The following is a 21,080-nucleotide window of genomic DNA, read 5'->3' as shown; positions in this document are numbered from 1 at the left end:
AAGGTTATAATGAGAGGTTAAGGAGACACTTCGCTGAGTCCCCCAGTCTGTCACCAATAGGTCCGACCCCCTTTTGCTCAGCCCTACTTTTGCATTCTTGGTGAAACCAAGGGACACCCAGGTTCCCTGTGTCTTTAGAACTTCATTTCTGAAAGTCACACAATTTCTGAAAGTCACATGACGTTTGTACTAAAGACATTTGTCAGGTGAGTGTCCACCTTGCATCTTGGAGTGAGTAAGAAAGAGACAATACTTTTCTTCTCTACTCTGCCAGAGCAGCCACCCCAAAACAGCATTTCATGGGGGTGATCACACAGCATCCTCACTGGGCTGAGCAGGCAGGATGCTCTTGGTGGATTTGCCCTGAACAAAAGCAAATCCATCTCTATTGTCTCACTAATCAGCTCAGAGCCATTGATGTCCTGAAACTAACTCCTAATAAAAACCTCACGAGTTTGAGAGACAAAACGAAAGAGCATAGCTCACTAAGACCTTTCGGTCAGAAAGGTCTTTTTTACTTCTTAGACCAAAGGCCTTAAATTAGGTTGAACTTAAGGGGGAAGGAGGCATCCCTGGGGACCAAGGTGGAGTCAGCAAATGAAAATTATTGTTATCTTATCAAAAGGCTATTTCTGCAGGGAGCCTCTTAACACAGGAGAAGTCTGGCAGGTACTTGAACCTGATAGACTTGTTATGCAAATAGCTTTAGCTATAGGGGAAGGGCTGATAATGAAATCACTGCAAAGCCAGTTGCATATTATAGCAGTGACAAAAAAAAAAATCAGGCAGGGTCCCAGCCTATGGATAAAGAGCAGTGCAGAATTTATGTGAGTACCGTGTTTAATTTATTATAACTAAGCTGTCAGGAGGCATGCTTTGACAAATGTGTAACTAACTCATATGAATGAGTCAATTATCACCAACAACCAAGGTTCAGAACCAACCAGGGTGATGGGGGCTTCCTTTTTTCTCTTTTTAACTCCAAGACAGGTTTGCTAATAGGATTTTAGACTTTTAGGTCCTTTAAAAAAAAAATGTGCTTTTTTTTTTTCTCTCTGCTGTCTTCAAATAAGGAGGCTGGAAACAAACCTGAAAAGCACTAACCGGTATCTCAGCATCCCTGTCCTCTCTATGCTGCTATAGGCAGCAGCCAGACACCTTGGCAATCAGTGGTGTGTCATCCGGGTCCTCTAGTGAGCAGTACTTGAAAGGTTTACAACACGCATCCACGGTCGGGTGTGTTCTCATATGCCCAACGGACACTTCCGCCTAGCCAGTTCCAGGTCAGGATAGCCATTTCCGGGTCAGGGCATCTCGCGTGACCAAGATCCGTGACGTTCCATTGGCTACGTAGGCGCGCAACGGTGGCCATGTGATCTACGCGCTTGTGGTGTAGTAGTGACGTTGATCTGTCCACAGCCAGCCTTTAAAATCTGGCGCCATGTTCCTGGTCCTTCTTCTTCTTCTTCTTCTTCTTCTTCTTCTTCTTCTTCTTCTTCTTCTTCTCCTCCTCCTCCTCCTCCTCCTCCTCCTCCTCCTCCTCCTCCTCCACACACGTGTTTCCCGCAGGCCTGTTCACTCTCTGTCCCTTTATCTTTAATAAAACTCTTATTAGCGGACATTTCCATGCAGGGTAAGAACACAGCGCAGCCGAATAACTAACAGTACTAGCGACTCCTATGGTTTATATATTAAGTGTGTCCCACAGACTCCTGTGTTTTGAATTCTCTGTCTGCACCCAATGGCACTTTGTGAGGAGGTTGTGGAGCCTTTTGAAGGTGGAGCCTGGCTGAAGGAACTGGGTCACGGGTGTGTGGACCTCAAGGATTTTAGCCAGTCCCACCTCTGACTGAGCATTCTCATAGTGAGAACCATGTAATGAGAAACTGCTGTGAGCTCCCACCACATAGGGAGCCTTCTACCAGGTGTTTGCCTCCATGATGGACCAGACACACACCCCTCTCCAAACCATAAACCCAAATAAACCTCCCTCCTTTAAGTTGCTCCTGGCAGGTATTTTATTGTTCGGCTGGAACCTCCAGCTCACTCCTGCTTGATCTGAAAAGCCCCATTCCTCTCTCTCCAAACCCCACCCTCTCAGAGAATCTCCAACAAAGAAAAGGCACCAAAAAGCCCAGTTCTGCATTCTCAGCAGCTGCAGCAGCTCCTCCCCTGAAGCTGCCAGCAGCCCAAGCCCCACCTGAAGTGGTCAGCTTTTGGCCATACTTGGGCAGAAACCCAGCTTGTGGCGGACACATCATCACCCCTCGCCTACAGGCTATATAAGTTCCCTGCTTCAGTTCCACCATGACTTCTCCCATCTCTGGGACTGAAGGACTCGCCTGGGAGTTGCTTTGCTCAAACAAACCTGTTCTTTTACTTTTTAAATTTGGCTTGATCTGGCTTACTGAATCCATGGAGAAACCTATTATCACAATACAGAAAACCTATTATTTACTACAGCAATGAGAAAAGTAACTAACATATTAAGATCCTCAATGATGAGTCCACTTTAGTTCAGAAATCACATGGCAATAGGGTACCAAAAGGTGTTAAAGCTATGGCTCAGTTGTTAGGAGCAATGGCTGCTCTTCCAGAGATCCTGAATTCAATTCCAAGAACATGTATGGTGACTCACAGTCATCTATAACTGTCTACAGTCCTATCGAATCTGATTCCCTCTTCTGATGTGAAGACAAAACATCTGCACACATAAAATACACAAATAAATGGGAGAGAGGGAGGTAAGGGAGAGAGAGAGGGAGGGAGGGAGGGAGGAGAGAGAGAGAGAGAGCGAGAAGAAAATTAAGTCAGGCAGTGGTGGCACACACCTTTAATCCTAGTACTCAGGAGGCAGAGGCAGGCAGACCTGAGTTCAAGGCCAGCCTGATCTACAGAGTGAGGTCCAGTACAGCCAGGGCTACACAGTGAAACCCTGTCTTGAAAAACAACAGCAACAACAAAACAAAACAAGAACACAATGACATTTCCAGCCATGTGAAAGAGATGGCTCAGAGGATAAGAATGCGTAAGCTCTTGCAAAGGACCAGAGTTTAGCTACCAGAACCCACATCTGGCAGCTCACAACTGCCTGTAACTCTGGCTCCAGGGGATCTGATGCCCTCTTCTGGTCTTCAAGGGCACCTGCACTCATGTGCACAAAGCACACACACACATAATAATAATCATTTTTTAAAAACCCTTTAAAGAAGATATTTCTAGTCTTGTTTATTTTTAGAGAATAGGCAGTTTACTTTCATACAGTACCCTGTGACTTGTTCTATAAAGGGAACTGAATCAATAATCTGAATGATTCCCCTTTAAAACAATTTCACTAAAACTCTCAGATATTTTCTTTCCCAACTAGTACCTGCAAAGATGAAAAGCTTATAGTTGGAGGGTGTTAATTCCTCATTCATTTTTCTCTGTATGAGACAATAAGTATAAAAGCAAACCAAAGCTCTCTAAATAGACATTTCAAATGCAAAGTGTGTCGTTGTTTACAGTTAACTGCAGATTTGAACAGGTCTAATGAAATCACATTTGGTTGTAGTAGATTTGTTAGCTGAGTAACAGCAGGCTAGAGCAGTCATTCTTATCTACAAATTCAAAGGGTGGAACTAGGGATGTAGCACGGTTTTTAAATGCACTTGCCCAGTATGTCCTACACTTTCATAAACCAGTTCATGGCTGTAATCTCAGTACTCAGTAGGTAGAAGCAGAAGGATAAGAAATTCAAGGCCAACACTAGCTATATACCAAGTCTGAGGACAGCCTGAGACAAGGGAAACCCTATGAGGGGGGGCAGTATTTGGAAATAGCAGACTGGTTTCTATCTGTTTTATTTCTGTTGCTAAGCAATATAGGGGAGAAGGGGTTTATTTTAGCTAACAATTCCAGGAGACAGTCCATCATTGTGGGAAGTTCATGCCAGCAGGAGCTTCAATCATGCAGTCACATCCTATCCACAACCAAGAGCAGAGAGAAAATGGACACATGCATGATCACTTGCTTGCTTATTTGTGCTCACTTTGATTTCTCCACTTTTACACAGTTCAGGACCCCCTGCCTAGGGAATGGTACTGCACACAGTGGGCTAGGTCTTTCCACATCAATTAACTTAGTTAAGACAATCCCCCACAGGCCAATCAAATGTAGACAACTCATCATTGAGACTACCTTCCCAGATGACTCTAGGTTGTGTAAAGTTGACAGTCAAAGATAACCATCACACTGTCCTAAGATGTGAAATGTTATGATCAGTGTCCAATGTTCATATTTATAACTAAAAAGGAGTGTAGAAGAGACTCCATGGTTGAAGAATCTTAATGCTATGGAGAAAATAGGATTGGAGGTGTGTGATCAAGAAAAACCTTGGGACCACATGTAATATTTTTGCTAATGAGAAAGTAAGACAATACATTAAAGAAAGAAAAGATTGCTGGGCCTGGTGGCACAGGCCTATAATGCCAGCTACATGGGAAACGGAGACAGGAGGATTACAAATTCAAGATCTGCCTAGGTTTCAGAGTGAGTTCCAGTCAGCCTGAGTAACTTGATGACTGATAGCTCAGGGGTAGAGAACTTTCCTAGTACACCTGAAGTCTTAGGTTTAATCCTCAGTAACTAAAGACAGAGAGAAGCGGAGAGAGGAAGGGGTGTGTGGTGTGTGTGTTTGTGTGTGTGTGTGTGTGTGTGTGTGTGTGTGTGTGTGTGTGTGTGTGTGTGTGTTGTGTGTGGGGGGGGGGATGATGAAGCATTTCCATATCTCAAATCAACAATAAAGCACATAATCACCCGATTTCCATTTGCCTTCCTGCCTCATTAGAACCTGTTAGGATTTTCCTGTGTTCTCATTAAGATGTACTTTTTTTTCTTTGCTCTTAACATATGTATTCTCAAAGATACTGTTTTCTGTGTTTGCTCCCCTACACCACCTACCCCCACCTTTCCAGTGTTCTAGAGCTTTCAAGGTCTAAAGTAGCTTGGGATGAGTACTCCTGAAAATAACAAAGTTGGAAAATGTAATCATGATTGGAATTGGCCTCCCATGGGATTTGTCAGAAGGAAACAGAAGAAGAAGAAGGAGATATTCTATAGCAAGCATGACCCTAAAAGTTTTCACCATCAACCATGTACCTTATCCTTAAATTCACAGGAACAGTACTGTGCCGTTTAAGACTACAATCATACTCTTGAGATAAACACACTTAAGTAGAACTTGTGAGTCAAATCACATCTTTGCGGCATGGTGGAGTGGGAAAGTGTATCTGTGAATATGTAATGGAGTTTTCTAGGCCAGCTTCAGAGAAGGTTGGTCAAGGTTATCGGCACAGCAATGGAATGAAAGGGAAATTCTTTGGATCCAGGGAGATTTCTCTCTGTGTGTGAGGTGCTCTGAAATGTGGTTGCAAGCCACTAGAGTATCTTTGGCTCTTCCGTTTCCTCCACCTCCTTCTGTGGTTCCCAGATTTCAGGAAGTGGTCCTTTCTTGGCTCCCATGTGAGTGCTGCCCACCTAGCAAGTGCTGGTAGCCAGTTGTTCTGACTTGTGGCAGCCCCCATGCATTCTGCAGTTAGGGCAAAAATGACGAAGCTGGGCTGAGGAGCAAGGATATGCCCTCTAGCCTTGGCCCTGTACCTCACCCTCCAATGCAACTCTCTGAGTTTTCCCTTGGCCCTAAACCTCACAGTCACCTTTCGACGCCATGTCTCTGAGTTCTCTATCCCAAGGGACGTGGCGCAGGTCCAGGAGGGATTAGATAAACAAACAATTTTCGGGACCCCGAGCTATGTTGCATTTGAAATGGAAATGAAATACAAACTCAAGCTCTCATACAAACTCCTTTGGGGTCAAACATGTTTAGAATTCTAAATCTGATCAAATTTCAGACAGCTAAACTGGCACATTGGCTGCACGTTATGTAACAAGGCAGAAGGATCTGGGACAGGACACTACCATCAAATGGGAATATATCTGCATTGGAACACATGAATATTCCCATTAAGAAAGATAATGACTATAAATAGCCCCTCATCAGTTCAGGGCACACACTGCCCCTTCGTCAGTTCACATAAGGTCAAGTTTTGCTGCTGGATGACTCAACTACAAAAGAACTTCTATTTTCAGGGCTCTTTGGGTTTAACGACTGTGGATGAAGATTGTCGAGCTAGACAGATATTAAGGAGGATGATCCTGTTTGGTTTGTTACCATGACTCTTTGTGGAAGATAAGACCACACATAGGCATAAATGAGGGGGAAAAAAATGTGTGTTTTCCTTCCCTATTTATCAGCACTTTGGGTCATTTACTTTCTCCTCCCACAGTCTCTGAAGCTCTTGTTTGGAATACCAGGTGTTGGGGCATCTATTCCCAGTTCTAATACCTGGTAGTGGCTTCTAATGATTGGTTCTTACTCTATTACTAACTGAGTCTTCCTTCACTTGGGGATTTGGGGCCTACTCAAGCTGAATGAGCATCTTAGATGCATTTGGTACCAGTGTGGCCCTCTCCTAGGACTAGGCCCCAAACGTAAGATCTCAGCTCTGAGTCACCCTTTGGTCTCTATGTTGGTTCTACTGTCTTAGTCTCAGTAAATCTGGCCTGGTGGGGCTATCAGGGACCTCACGCCATCCCGCAGGGTTTTCCTCTTGCTCTCCAGACCTTGTGTGTTGGCTAGGACACTTTATCTTGATGCCTTAGGCCAAAGATCCTACTTTGCCCCCCCATCATCTTGGAAGCTGAAGCTTGAGTCCTGTGTTGAAAATCCTAGAACAAAGCCCGATGACCTAGCTGCCATACCTGCAAACCCGGCAGTTTTCCGTGTCTCTCTGCCCCCAGCGTAGACATCAGTTACAGATGTGCATCATCTACAGAGCTGGTTTGCAGGCCGTGTGATAATGAGGACTGATAACAGCTGAATCAGCTGGGATCCCTTAGTCTTCAGATTCTGTGGGAGCTCCTGAGGCCATTTACTAGGACAACCCCTGGGTTGTAACACGCTAGAGGGCCCAGCTAGGACCAAGCACGTTCCATAGCTTGGGTTTCAGAAATCGCAGATCAAGACCTTGCTGCATACATACACAGAAATACTCACTGTGAAATGAAGTGGTTGAATCCCTCACACCATGCTTCTGGGCGCAGCAAAGTGGGTGGAGGATTTCTGAAAAACAAAAGCAAGGCTTTTGCAGTAAAATAAACTGAGGTTTGGTAAAGGGCAAAATATCAGTTAGTGTTTGATGCCCTTCTAAGCAGCGGAGGGGGAGAAAAATTGCTCCTTCCCAGGTGAGAAGCATTCCCGTGTGGAAACCCACAGAGCCAGCCCCTCCTCCTGTGGTCACTCATTTTCCCAGATTGAAGGGGACTTTGTCCTGACCTCAGCACTAGTGAGAGGCCCAAAGAGCAGGGGCATTCTTCAAGAACAGACACGCTAATGAGCAGCCAGACAAACACACAAACCATTGTATCTGAGAGCAGAGGATTATGGGTGCTGTAAGAAAGCTATAAGCATAATGCTAGGGGGCCTAGAGAAATCGACTTTTAATTATGCAGGGTTTTCAGATCATTATGGTGCCATTTGAATTAATTATATGATGCATCTAAAGCATACTCATGATTGCATCAGTCACATTTTAACTGTTTCCTACGTGCCAACCTCTGCAATAGGCAGAGGAGAAATTGAAAGCCTCCAAACAGTGCCCCAGCTTCTAGGAGCTTCCCAGAGGGAGGCAGACATAGTCCATGCCTGATCACCAGAGGTCCATGAGAACAGGGCATAACAGGAAAGTTCCTAGGTAAGCGGCTCACTAGACCACCTCACCCCACCCCCGATGAGAAATCAGCAAAGGAGAAAACATAGAGACTTGAATTTATCTACTAGTTCTGAAAAGAGATTCGTCTACACAACAGAAGTGGGGCTCAGGGGTGACTCAGTGGGTAAAGGTACTTGCTATGCAAGCAAGGGGGTCTGCATTTGAATCTCTAGAACCCACAGAAAAGCCAGGCATGCCCACACAGGCCTATAATCCCGGCATTGGAAGGGAGGGGGTGGAGTCAGGCACATCCTGGGAGCTCACTGAGCAGTGAGCTTAGCTGAAACATGAACTTCAGGTTCAGTGAAAGACCTTGTCTCAAAATATAAAGTGGAAGACAAAAGAGGAAAACACCAGACATCTTTCTTTGATGTCTACACCAGTGTGCATGGGCACACACACCCCTCCTTGGACACAACAGTAATGGTCACATGCACAAAGCCGAAGTGAACTGACTGTACTCCTTGTCATTAGTGGAAATAGGGGCTGGTGGGTAAATTGAGTTCAGTAAATAAAAGAACATTTTCACACACTCAAGTCATGACTGTACATTTTGCTTGAGTACTAACTGCTTTCTAAAGCAGAATACTGCTCGGCTTCAAGGGACAGAGGAATGGAAAGCTATAAGAACAGCTAGAGATTAGAAAAAAAAATGTTTTAGATAATGTGATTGCAATGCATCTCTTAGTATCTATTCTCTCCCCATTTCTTATATCATAGTTTTTATTCTGACATTGCTACCATAACAAAGGCTACAATTTCCTGGGCATCTTGATACTGGATGTGGCTACATGACTGAATTCTGACCAATGATGTACAAGTCAAATTGTTCCATGGTGTTTCCAAAGAGTCTACTCAGAGAGAAGAGACGTGCTACCTTCTTTCTTCTCTGCTTGTGCACTCTATGTGCTGGGGCCTGCTGGTGTAGGAATTTGGGGGCTAGCAGTCCATGATGCAGAAAAACCAGCTCTCCTTTGGATAAAACCTATAGGCATTTCAATGTAATGTAAGAAGATGAATCTGACAGAAAATGACAGTTTGGAGTTTGCCTGCCTCAATGCCTGAGGTCTGAACCTAAAATTGAACTCCTATAAAGATAGCCCCATGGTCACAGACAGCACTAAAGCTACGTGAGGTTGACCTCTGACCTCTATATGCACACTCATGCTCACACACAGAGACACCTTCACACATAAACACACACACATGAAGCAAGAGGTAGAGAGTCAGTGTGAAAGAAACACAGCTCATTCCTGCTGCCTTTGAAGATGGATTGGGTGGGCTGTGAAGCCAGGAATGCAGCAGCCCCTTGTGACATGAGGCTGAGCACCAACCGTTACTCAAAAAAACCAGAGGGACCCTCAGTTCTATACACACATGGAACTGAATTATGCTTGTAACCTGAGTGATGAGAAAGCAAATTCTCCCCCAAGCCTTGGAAAAGAATGCAGCCCTGCTGAATGCTTGGTCTTAGCGCAGTGGAGTCACATCGAATTTCCAGGCTACAGAACTGTGAGATAATAAATTTGGATTGTTTTAAGCCACGAAGTTCAGGGTAATTTGCTATAACAATAACAGAGACCTAATACATCAATCAAGCACCACATCCTCTCTACTCTACTGCAGAGTCCCTCTTTCCCATTCCAAACCAGCCATACATCATCTCAGCCCATACTTCCAGAGAAACCTGTGTCCTCCATTTCATCCTCTGCAGTCCAAATGGTATCCAGTGGCTAAATTGCCTCATAACATACACATTTGACCTTGTATGACCTTGCTCAAATTTCCTTGCAGATCCTTACTGCCAGTATGACCAAATCTCAACCCCTTTACATAATATATAGCTTATCTTTCCTACCATTTCAAACCGTGTCCTCCACTCAGAACCTGTACCTCCCAACAAGTTCTCTCCTTTCCTGCCTCAGGACCATTGCACATGCTGGACTGACCCAGTTGGCCACCTGGTGGGCTCTTGTTCATTCTTCATGACTATCTATCATGCTTAATACAATATTCTATAGTTAAAACGTTTGTTTTTATGTTTATGGATGTGCTGCCTGCCTATATGTCTATGCACCACATGTATGCTGCTGCCTCAGAGGTTAGAAGAGGGTACCAGATCCCTCAAGACGAGAGTTACAACCAGTGTGGGTACTGGGAATAGGACCCAGGTCCTCTGGAAGAGCAGCCCATATTCTTAACCACCAAACTGTCTCTTCAGACCCATTATTCTGTAAATTTTTGACGAATAAGTGACTACATGAATAAATACATATATGTTGTAAGTAATAGTTCCAGGAATAAATACAACTTGGCCCCCAAAGTGGCACAATAAATAGAAAAGCATGAATAGCTCTCTTGGATGAAAGCAGATTCCAGGTAAATTGTTCACAGTAAGCAGGGCAATAGTGAATGAAGGAATGCTGACTTGTGTTGAACTTGACAATATAATCCCCAGTCTCCACTTCTGAAGTCCACATATCCCCACATACTTGAACACGACTGTGTTTGCTACTTGTCTTGTTGCTGCCCCAAACCACCTGACAAAAGCGACTTCAGGAGGGGAGGGCTTATTGGGGCTCACAGCTCAAGGGACAGTCCATTGTGACAGAGAAATCACGGTGGGAGGAGTGAGAAGCAGCTGGTCTCATTGTGTCCCCAGTCAGGAAGCTTGCTTTCTCCCTTCTATCTAGGACACCAGCCTAGGGAATGATGCTGCCCACATGTGGTGGTGGTGGAGGGGTGGCGGTATCTTCCTAGTTCAGTTAACTTGATCAAGATAATCCCTCAAAGACATGCCTAGAGATTTGCCTCCAATGTGACTTTCAATATGAGTCATACTAAATTCTTGGTCCCCGAAGCTCCAGCTGAATACCTCACTTTGCAGGTTACCTCACCAGCTCCCAAATCCTATAATATCAGAAGTGAGGAAAATATAGCTTCCAAAAAAGTTTCAGCTGGAATGGTGGTGTGTTCCTAGCACTTAGGATGCTGAGTTTGAGACCAACTTTGGCTACACAGTGAGACCCTGTCTGTTCACTTGCATGCTTCACTTTTTAATTGGGTTGTATTTTATTAGTTATTTTTTATTGAAAAAATACTTATACATTATACTTTGATCATGTTTTCCCTGACCAATTCCTCCTAGGTCTTCCCAACCTCCCAACCCACCCAACACATATTAGTTCTCTCTCTCTCCAAAAATATATCCAAAGCAAACAAAAACAAAAACAAGCAAACACCACATGGAAATAAAATAAAAACCAACAAAATATAACCCTTTTTATCCCTCAAAAGTATCCAGGAAAAGTGGAAGAGTCCAGATTTAAGTTAAGACATTTTTCTTCAACATTTGCATACTCTACAGTTTTCTTTTTTTTTTAATTTTTTTTATTTTTTTTTATTTTTTTATTTTTTTATTTTTATTTTTTTACCTTTTTAGAGCTTTATTGGTGGGGGGGGAGAGACAGAGAAAGACAGAGAGAGAGAGAGAGAGAGAGAGAGAGAGAGAAGGGGGGAGAGGGAGAGAGGGGGACCGACGGGGGCGGGGGAGGAAGGAGCCCAAAGGAGAGGGGACAGAGAGCTTTTTTTTTTTTTTAACTCTACAGTTTTCTATTCATGAAAGTCTATTACTTTGGGAGACAAATTAGGTGAACACATATGCAAAAAAAAAAAAATGCCAAAAGTCAATTAGCAAGCAACTCTCATGAAGGAACAAAATAAAATTATCAAACACAGGTATAGCTAGAGTTTTCCTGCCTGGCCCACAGTCAGGACAAATCTCTCTCACCTGCCAGTCCCACAGCCGCTCAGACCCGACCAAGTAAACACAGAGACTTATATTGGTTACAAACTGTATGGCCATGGCAGGCTTCTTGCTAACTGTTCTTACATCTTACATCTTAAATTAATCCATTTCTATAAATCTATACCTTGCCACGTGGCTGGTGGCTTACCGGCATCTTCACATGCTGTTTGTCATCGTGGCGGCTGGCAGTGTCTCTCTGACTCAGACTTCCACTTCCCAGCTTTATTCTCCTCCTTGTCCCGCCTATACTTCCTGCCTGGCCACTGGCCAATCAGTGTTTTATTTATTTGACCAATCAGCAACACTTTTGCCATACAGAACATCCCACAGCACACAGGGAACACATTCAGCAAGAGTGTGAAGAGGTCTCCCCATGAGGCCAAGCTGGGTCTCTGGGGGCTGTGAATTTTGAGACAGGTACTGAACAGAAGGGCCATACAGCAGTTGCAAAGGAGGAGGGTGTTCGGGAAGGAAGGGGGGCGTAGGGAGGAAGATAAAAAGTATGGCCCCTAGTTGTCGTTAACATCAGTTTTAAATACCTCAGAATGTGTTCAGAAGGGACTCTTCTTATTTACTCATAAAAGCAATAAAGCAAGACATTCAAGTGCAATCAAACTGTTGGGAAAGTATTAACTACAGCCTTGGAGATGCCATTCTGATTGCAATTAGTAGAGCCCATTAATGGAGCTAAGTAGTTAGGCATGCGCCTGTATCTGGCCCCTCAGTATCACACTCCAATCCTAGGCAACATGGTTTATTGTCCAAAATTGCATCTTATACACTAAAACTTAATTATTTTAAAATGTTTACATTTATTTGTATTACATGATTCCATTTCAGTATATATAAAAAAAAAATCCCCCAATACAGGAATAATAGAGTGAAAACCAAGATTTCCCCCATTCCAATGCTTAATCCAGCCTCCACCCTATAGCTGTATGGTGAGTGTTCCTCCTTCGGACTTTTTATATGCATTTATTACATTTGTTCTTAATGTATATGTACTTATGTTTGTGCTGTAAGTACAATATACATTTTATGGTGTATTAATCTTCATATTTGTAGTTTGGGGCAGTAGAAATGAGACTACATGCTACATGTAAGTGGCCTGGCTCTTATTTTTTTTCCATGCTGGAATACAAATTGAACATCATCTCATGTCAACACCATACCTAAATAATGGTCTACAATGTGGGCATATCATGTTTTATTTAGCCATTCACCTGTTGTGTACATGTAGATTGATTCTAGTTTTCTGGCTGTGAGAGAGACAGTTGAAGTAGTTCACAATGCTATGTCACCTGTGATTTCCAACTTTTAAAGGTTTCTTTGGGCTGGCAGATAGCTTAGTTGGTAAAGGCACTTGCTGTACCAGCCTGATGACTTGGGTTTGATCCTTGGAACCCACACAAAGGTAGAAAGAGAAAAACAACGCCATAAAGTTGTCCTCTGATCTCTACACACGTGCTGCGGTGCGAGCGTGTGCGCACACACACACACACACACACACACACACACACACACACACACACCACACACACACTCACACACACACACACACCACACACACACATACACACAAATATATTCATTTTTAAGATAAATTATATTTGGTGGCCAACATTTCTCACTGGGAAACCCTTCCATCCTACAAAGAAACTTAAATGCCAAGAGAGCTGACCCTGACTGCCTGGTCTCCTGAACTGGCCCTGACTGCCTGGTCTCCTGGAGATGACTCAGGAAGTGGAGGAACCACAGACCCCTGGAACACCAGAGAATGCTCTGGGAATGGTAACCTCGACTTGCTCAAGTCCACCAGCATCAGGGTTTGAACCCTACTACTAGGCTCTTGCCACTTGCAAGAACCGGCCCAACAATCTCCACACCCCAACCCACATGGCACAGGCCAAGATCTGTTGAAAACTTCCATGTGCTGTGATTATGCCAAAGGAGAATAAGGTCCAAATTTCAAAGAAATAGTTGAAGGCATTTTTCAAAATCAAGACTAGATGATACAAAAACTTTATCTCACAGTAAACTACAGCCTCATCAAGAGTGAGCAATGGCTCCAGGGTGGAAAGATGCCTGGGCTTCCCCCTGCAGCCACTAGACTCTTAATCCTCACTCCTCTTACGTAGAGAAAAGCAGGGGAGGGGGATATTTGAAGAACATTAGGCGGGAAAGCACTCGGAAGGAAGCAGAGCCGAGCGGCACCGGAGTCACACCACCTAATGGCCGCCACTGCCATAGGAAGCACAAGTTTTACGGTTAACAGCTGTGGCAGTTTCTTCCGTAATAATAGTTGAAACTGAGGAAGGCGATAAAGAGAAAAACAAGAGAGCATGCTTAAGTTTCAAGCTTGTTTGTTCTTTCACTTTTCTCTCTTTTGCCGGGGAGAGGACGGGAGTTAAGACCAGGTCTTGCTCAGTTGCCTATGCTGGCCTGGAACTCATAGTCATCTTCTACATGCTGGGACTTCAGGCATGTGTCTCTGTGCTGCATTGAATCTAGCAATTGTTGTTATCTTTACAGGTTCTCACGTAGCCCAGGCTGACCTCAAGCTCCTGGGTAGCCAAGGATGTCCTTGGGATTTTGATCTTCCTGCTTCCACCTCCGGCTGGGATTGAAACTGGCATGAGGCACCACACCCAATTTCTAGTTCTTAATAATATATTTCACCCTATTCCTTAAGCAATGTCAGGCTAGAATCATTAAAATGTCAAGTCACTCCACCAATGCGAATGACTTGCAATGAGTCCTTCACAAGCACTTACAGTCAGGAAGTGACACAGACTTCATTTCCTCTAGCTTTGAGCTCTGTGTGAGTCAGCTTCAAGTCATCTCAGAATCTCGAGCTTAAAGCAGCCAATGCTACCCCAGGTCTAGGCTGAAGACAGTGTGTGAGGGTGAGGATGTGGGGTGAGAGGGTCATCAAACTTCATTAATCCTTGGCCACGACTCCAACATTTCAATTCACAAAAGCCACGAGTGACATTTCTCGTTCTCTCTAAAACACACGAAGCTCACTTCTCGTTCTCTCTGCCACCACTGTACTCTGTCTACACAACACACAAGCACACAGGACACATGAACAGTTCGGCCATGCATGCACTCTGCAGGCAGTTGATGTAAAAGTAAATGCTGCGTCCATAGATATGACAGAGGGACAGGTTGATGTGTGGCTTGCTGTCTGAGCCAATGCGGTCATTTGCTGGCATCTGTTCCTTAATTTCCTCCTTCAACAAGAACTCAGCAACACCATCATATCCAACTGTTACTGTCCAGTGTGACAGAGAACTAGACCTTGCCCCAGGGTTGGCTAATGACCTTTCTCCTACGTGGTCCTTCACACAGACTGAGAACCAAAAACCTGCTCTTTTCCACACATGTTTTTTTGTTTAGTTTAAATATTAAAATTAAGAGTGTATATGTGTTTGTGTATGTGTACAATGTGTGTGTGCTTATGTGTTTTGTGTGTGTTTATGTATGTGTGTGATGTGTTTTTGTGCATGTTTATGTGTGGGCGTGTGATGTGTGTTTGTGTGTGTATATGTGTGTGATGCATATGTTTATGTGTATGATGTGTGTTTGTATTTTTTTATTTATTTAACTTTATTTTATGTGCATTGGTGTGAAGGTGTCAGATCCCCTAGAACTGGAGTTAGATAGTTGTGAACTGCCATGTGGGTGCTGGGAATTAAACCAGGGTCCTCTGGAAGAACAGCCAGTGCTCTTAACCCCTGAGCCATCTCTCCAGCCCATGTGTATGTTTGTGTACATGTGTTGATGTGTATATGTGATGTATGTTGATGTGTATGTGTGTGTGTGTGTGCGCGCGCGCCATGACATTTGTGTGGAGGTCGGAAGACAGCCTGCAGAAGTCAGTATTTCTCTTCCACTGTGTAGGGTGCAGGGATCAAACCTGGGTCATGAGGCTTGGCGATGAGGCAAGAGCACTATTGAGCCCTCATGCCAGCCCTCCACACACATCTTAAAAATCCACAATTCTTTAAGAATGGATGACTTTGGGGCTGAGGACAAGGCTTAGTCTCAATAAAGTGTCTGCCACTCAATAATGAGGATCTGAATTTAGATTCCCATACCTATGTGAAAGCCAGGCACAGTAGCACATGTCTATACCCTCAGTAGCACACGTCTATACCCTCAGTAGCACACGTCTATACCCTCAGTAGCACGTGTCTATACCCTCAGCAGCACATGTCTATAACCCCAGTGTTCCAGGGCTGGAGACTGGCAGACCACTAGAACTCACCGACCAGCCAGTCTATCTTAACTGCAATTAACATGAGAGAAGTGCCTCAAAAAGATAAGGTGGAACGCAGTTGAGGAAGACACTGACCACCAACATGTGACCTCCATGCACATGATCACACATATGCACACACCCACACAGACATGCTCACACACGCACACACACATTCACGACTTGGAAGAAGTGTGGTTCAAATCATGCTCTCTAGGTATTTCCTCATGATGAAATCCTTGATTGTTTATATGGGTTCCTTGTGATTATACGCTGTGATGGTGAATTGTTCTGTCACATCTAAGCGTTCCGGAGATAAGCATCACTAAGGATCACTCCCCAGTTAGATTAGCATCTTATGAGAAATTAACTGTCTATGAAGTAAGCTGAAGGCCCTGTGATACAGCAGAGGATAAAGGCAGGCAAAGCCAGGGCTTCAGCGCGCTGTGATTTCCGGAGCGTCGGTGCCTTCCTCTGGGGGTAGGACATTTAAGTGGCTTCATATGAAAATCACTGAGGCAGGGCCAGTCAGCCAGTCGTGTCTCACTCCTTACTGTTGTTGCTGATGGTACTGATTGTGGCACGAATCCTAATTGGTTTTAATATTAAAAACCTGGAGCTAGATATGGGGGTAAATGCCAAAAGATCTGCAAAGGAGCCAGCCACTAGAGAGACTTCTTACCTCTACCGAATCGAATCCTCAGCCTGAAAGGACAGATCTCTTCTCTCCACCCTGCCTCATCACTTCCTGTTTCCTCCTCCCAACCGCTGGGATTAAAGGTAGGTGCCACCACTGCCTGGCCTCTAGTGGCCAGCTCTGCACTCTGATCTCCAAGCAAGCTTTATTTGTGAGAGCACAAACAAAATCTCACCACAATTGATCTTGGACGATGCAGCTTTACTTAGAGTTTTCTCAGATCGCAAGGCAAAGTTCGACAGCCACGGAGCTGGGCAGGGCCACTACAGGCACCCCCTTGATGCAGAACGCTGGACACTAAAGCTTGCTACCCTGAGACTAACCATGCAGCAGGGTTCTCTGCCTGTCTGCTACTCCCCAAACTTACCGTGAGCAGAAACCACCCTGAGAGCCCTTGAATCCATCGGCTTGGGTCCACTCAAAAGTCAGAAACCGCCGGGCGGTGGTGGCGCACGCCTTTAATCCCAGCACTCAGGAGGCAGAGGCAGGCGGATCTCTGTGAGTTCGAGGCCAGCCTGGTCTACAGCGCGAGATCCAGGAAAGGCGCAAAGCTACACAGAGAAACCCTGTCTCGAAAAACCAAAAAAAAAAAAAAAAAAAAGTCAGAAACCATACCAGCAGTTTGAACAGAGAGATATTGGTGGAATAGGATCAAATACACAAGACTAACAAGAGCTCTAAAGAATACAAAAGGAATAGGTGCCAGGAGCAGCTGCTGCCTCTAGCAATTGTTCGGAGCGCCCATCCACACCCCAGCTGAGATTCAGACCCCACTGGGAAGGATGTGACCGTGGCCCAGGGTAACGGGAAGTCCTCTTTCGAGCACACACGTGTAGGCTGGCAAGCAGGAGAGGCTGCCTGCCTGACAGAGTGTCTTGAGACCCCCCCAGGCAGCGGCCTTATTGGAGGTGAGTATGGGGTGTTCAAATGTCACAGGGAGCCAAAGGGAACAGCATCAAAGGGACAATGAGCCCAGTGGCCTTTTCTCATGCAGTGGCCTTCCAATGCCCTCTACTGACGAAGCTCTGCATCTGCCCCACAGCCCAGCAATGCTCAGAGTTCACAGAGTGGAGCCCTGAGCTGAAGGGCAGAAGAGCTGGATTGCTGGTTCAGGAACAAGTGGAGGAGAGATCAGACGGAGGCGGCAGTGCTGTGGCACCAGCACCGGATTTAAGGAATTTCAACTTCCGGATCCTAACAGGCAGCTGCAGAGGGAATCAGCCCCCTCTAAGTCCTGACATTTCACATTTAAGATGTAATGAAGAGATCATGGAGACCCCTCTTCTCCCTGTTAAAACACCTTAAAAACCTGTCTTGTCACGGGGCATAAAATGTCCTCATTAAGGCTCATTGTTTTCTGTCCTGGAAGCTCCTTATCAGAATGAGGTCTTTCTGGGAGGTGTCCTATCAGAAACCTTTAGTGGTCAAACTGTCCTAGAGGTGGATGGCAGTGAGGAATAAAAGAGCTTGGCGACCAGCAGAGAGGACCACAGATATTTTCTGTCTTTCTGTCTGTCTCTGTTTCTGACTCTGTGTGTGTGTGTGTGTGTGTGTGTGTGTGTGTGTGTGTGTGTCTTTCTGTGCCTCTGTCTCCCTCTCCCAGTCTCTCTCTCTCCCAGTCTCTATCTATCTATCTATCTAACTATCTATCTATCTATCTATCTATCTATCTATCTATCTATCTATCTATCTCTGTCTCTCTCCTATCTCTTGGCCTCTAAGATTTCTTCCATCACAGGAAGGAAACGGAATCAATGAAAATCAAAGTGCGTCAAAACTCTAGCGTCAGGATCCTGGCCACAGAAGGGGGCACCCTTTTCCCCTGGGGCCTCGTTTCCTGTCACTGTCACTGTGAATGTTGTTCGTGGTTGGGAAGAAGCTGATGAGGATGGACAGTGGCTCCGTGTCCTTTTAGCCAACCCCAAGGTTTCTCTGTAAACTGTCTATTTTTATCCCTGCAGTTTTAATACTATTTCTGGATTCTGAACAACGGCAATATTAACTAACATTCCTTGAGAGCTTACTATGCATAAGCATTGTGCTGAGAATCTAGTCTTCACACAAACCCCACAGGGCAAAGAAATAGGTCCTCAGTTTTACAGATAAGGAAATGGAGGCTTTACAAAGTCCAGAAGCTGGTAACAGTGTGGCCAGTTTCAAACAGAGGCAACTCAACTGAACTGAACACTTACAGCCCAGGGCCAGGCGAGTGCCTCTAACAAGACACCAGTTCGTGTCATATTAATCGGTATTGTGGACAGGACACAGGAAGTTGGGTGACCTGTCATCCCAGTTACTTAAGCTTGTAGTGTTCAGATCACCAAGACATCAATCAGCCTGTAAACCCAAAGAATACTTTGGGATGCAGGATGATCAAAAATGGGGAGTATGAGATGAACATGTGTTCATCTGTTGTTGTTGTATATTTTTTCTGTCATTCTGATCCCTCCAAAGTCACAGCTGGTGAAACCAAATGGTCATTTTACCACAATCCGACCAACGTCAAGGATCACCAAGCACCATTTGTTCTCTAAGGCAAAGCCGCACATCTAATTACAACTCACTGTTAGTAAATTTGTAATAGACAAAAAGGAACTGACTGCTGTGGCTTCTCCTCCCCAGCAAAGCAAAACCATTCAGATGGCAGATTGCATGTCTAGTCTTTCTTTCTTGTTTCCATAAAGTTAGCAATCCATCGTAGACAGGAAAACCAGGGCAAACCTCAGATGAACAGATTGTACCATCAGCTCCGGCCACATTGTCTCTAATGGGGAAAATTAGCAGCTGAATGCTAACACCTGTCACCGTGAGCGGACCCTGGCACACACACCAGGTAGGAAGGCTGTGCAGTTCCTTGCAGCTATCTGGGCTCAGGTCACCAGAGACAACACACATGCCAAAGCCGCCAACGTGCAGACAGACTCCATTTAAAATCAGCTGGCTGTGGCAAATACCAGAGGAGATCAAACAGCATTCTTTAGGGAGAGTGGGCATTAACAGTGGGCTCTGAAGACGACTTTCTAAGGAATGTGGCACTCTAGCACTATGTAGACTCAGAGAGAGATGCCAATCTAGCAGAACCCACTAAGCACTTCCTTTTCAGAGGCAAAAGACACCAGGGACACACCCAGTGACTGGTGTTGTAACCTCACTGAGCCAGATTATGGCCTATTGTTCTCACAGGCCTCGAGGTCAATTGCAATCATCCCAGCTAAATGGATCATGCCACAAGTCCTTGTGCTTTGTAAAGGAGGTCCAAGCGAGGAAAGCCACATCTATTTTTCTGACGCTATAAATATGTCTTCCCTTTACAAGGGCTTCAGCCATTTTTCTACCTGGTTGCCTAGCAACGCTTTCACGGGACAGACATATTGGAGAGGGAAGCTGGAGACATACAGATGAATTTGTATTATTTCACAGATTCCTTTTTAAAAATCGATCTGTTGTGTTCTCCTGTGGCAGGGGTAAGGTAGCATGGAGGGTCAGTGCTAAACTATCATAGTCCGGTTACTCTCCTAACAGGGACACAGGAGAGCAAATTTCACAACCGTATTCAGCAAACAGAGGAAGGCAACCTGTTTATTAACAAAAATGCAAAACAGTGCCTCGGGTCCTCACAAAGACATTGAGTACATATAGTGCTCACTTATAGCCCTCTGCTGACAAGGTCTCGGGCAGCCCTGAGGGTAGCCTGCACTTTCACTGAGTCCTAGTTGAGGGACACGTGGACTGTGCTTCGTTCTTGTCCATCTGGTGGCCTTCCTTTTGCTAAATTATATTGCTCTGCAAGAAGTACTCAGTTCATTCTGGTGTTCATGTTCATTTGTGATGCTTAGAGCTAAGTATTCCTACATAATTCTTTAAATTTCCCCCATTCACATTTGTGGTTTGTCCTCTTTTTTCACTTGGAAATTTAAACTTACTTTTTTTTTTCTTAAAGTGGTTGGTAATTCATCCATTTTTAATATAAAAACTCATGATCTATACCTTGGCTCTTCTGTTTTTATAATATTCTGCTTCATTAATTTTCATTTCTGTCTTAAGTCCTCCCCTTTTGAAAATTCTAATTGCTCAGGTTAATTAACTGTCTTTCTTTAACATTAATAAAAGTTTTGAGGCTATGAATTTGCCTCTAATCTCTGCTTTAACTATTTTTTGTTATGCAGATCTTAATAATTACCTTTTACTATCTATTTGATTTCCATTGAGACTTTCTTTTCAGCTTGGGCTGTTAAAGACAGTGCAAATATTTTGTACCCAAGTGGTGAGACCTTGTTTTTCTGTTATTTGTTTTTAGTGTTTTTTTTTTTTTTTTTTTGGTTTTTCGAGACAGGGTTTCTGTGTGTAGCTTTGCGCCTTTTCCTGGAACTCACTTGGTAGCCCAGGCTGGCCTTGAACTCACAGAGATCCGCCTGGCTCTGCCTCCCGAGTGCTGGGATTAAAGGCGTGCGCCACCACCGCCCGACTGTTTTTAGTTTTATTGCATTGTAGTCAGAGAGT

General features: G+C 44.5%; 1 protein-coding gene and 1 long non-coding RNA gene across 18 annotated transcripts in view; one reads left to right on the top strand and one right to left on the bottom strand.

Moving 5' to 3' along the window:
- Myo3b (myosin IIIB) overlaps nt 1-21,080 on the bottom strand; it is a 352,122-nt gene that overhangs the window by 241,858 nt on the left and 89,184 nt on the right. The window contains exon 7 of the mRNA XM_052723122.1: nt 7,097-7,162. Within this exon, the coding sequence (XP_052579082.1) occupies nt 7,097-7,162 (66 nt within the window). The remainder of the gene's footprint in view (nt 1-7,096; nt 7,163-21,080) is intronic.
- Nucleotides 1-21,080, top strand: part of LOC128100655 (uncharacterized) — an 87,855-nt gene that overhangs the window by 19,645 nt on the left and 47,130 nt on the right. For 2 of the 17 annotated variants that reach the window (XR_008214871.1, XR_008214877.1), the window contains one exon: nt 17,623-17,835. The exons of the other annotated variants lie outside the window; for them this stretch is intronic. This is a non-coding gene — a long non-coding RNA (uncharacterized LOC128100655). The remainder of the gene's footprint in view (nt 1-17,622; nt 17,836-21,080) is intronic. 17 annotated transcript variants of the gene reach the window in all.

Source organism: Peromyscus californicus, unplaced genomic scaffold, assembly GCF_007827085.1.
Source record: "Peromyscus californicus insignis strain IS unplaced genomic scaffold, ASM782708v3 Scaffold_7__1_contigs__length_154581171, whole genome shotgun sequence".
In the NCBI taxonomy this organism is placed as follows: Eukaryota; Metazoa; Chordata; class Mammalia; order Rodentia; family Cricetidae; genus Peromyscus; species Peromyscus californicus.
The sequence above is the reverse complement of the archived record's forward strand: the minus strand, read 5'-3'. Positions and strand labels throughout refer to the sequence as shown.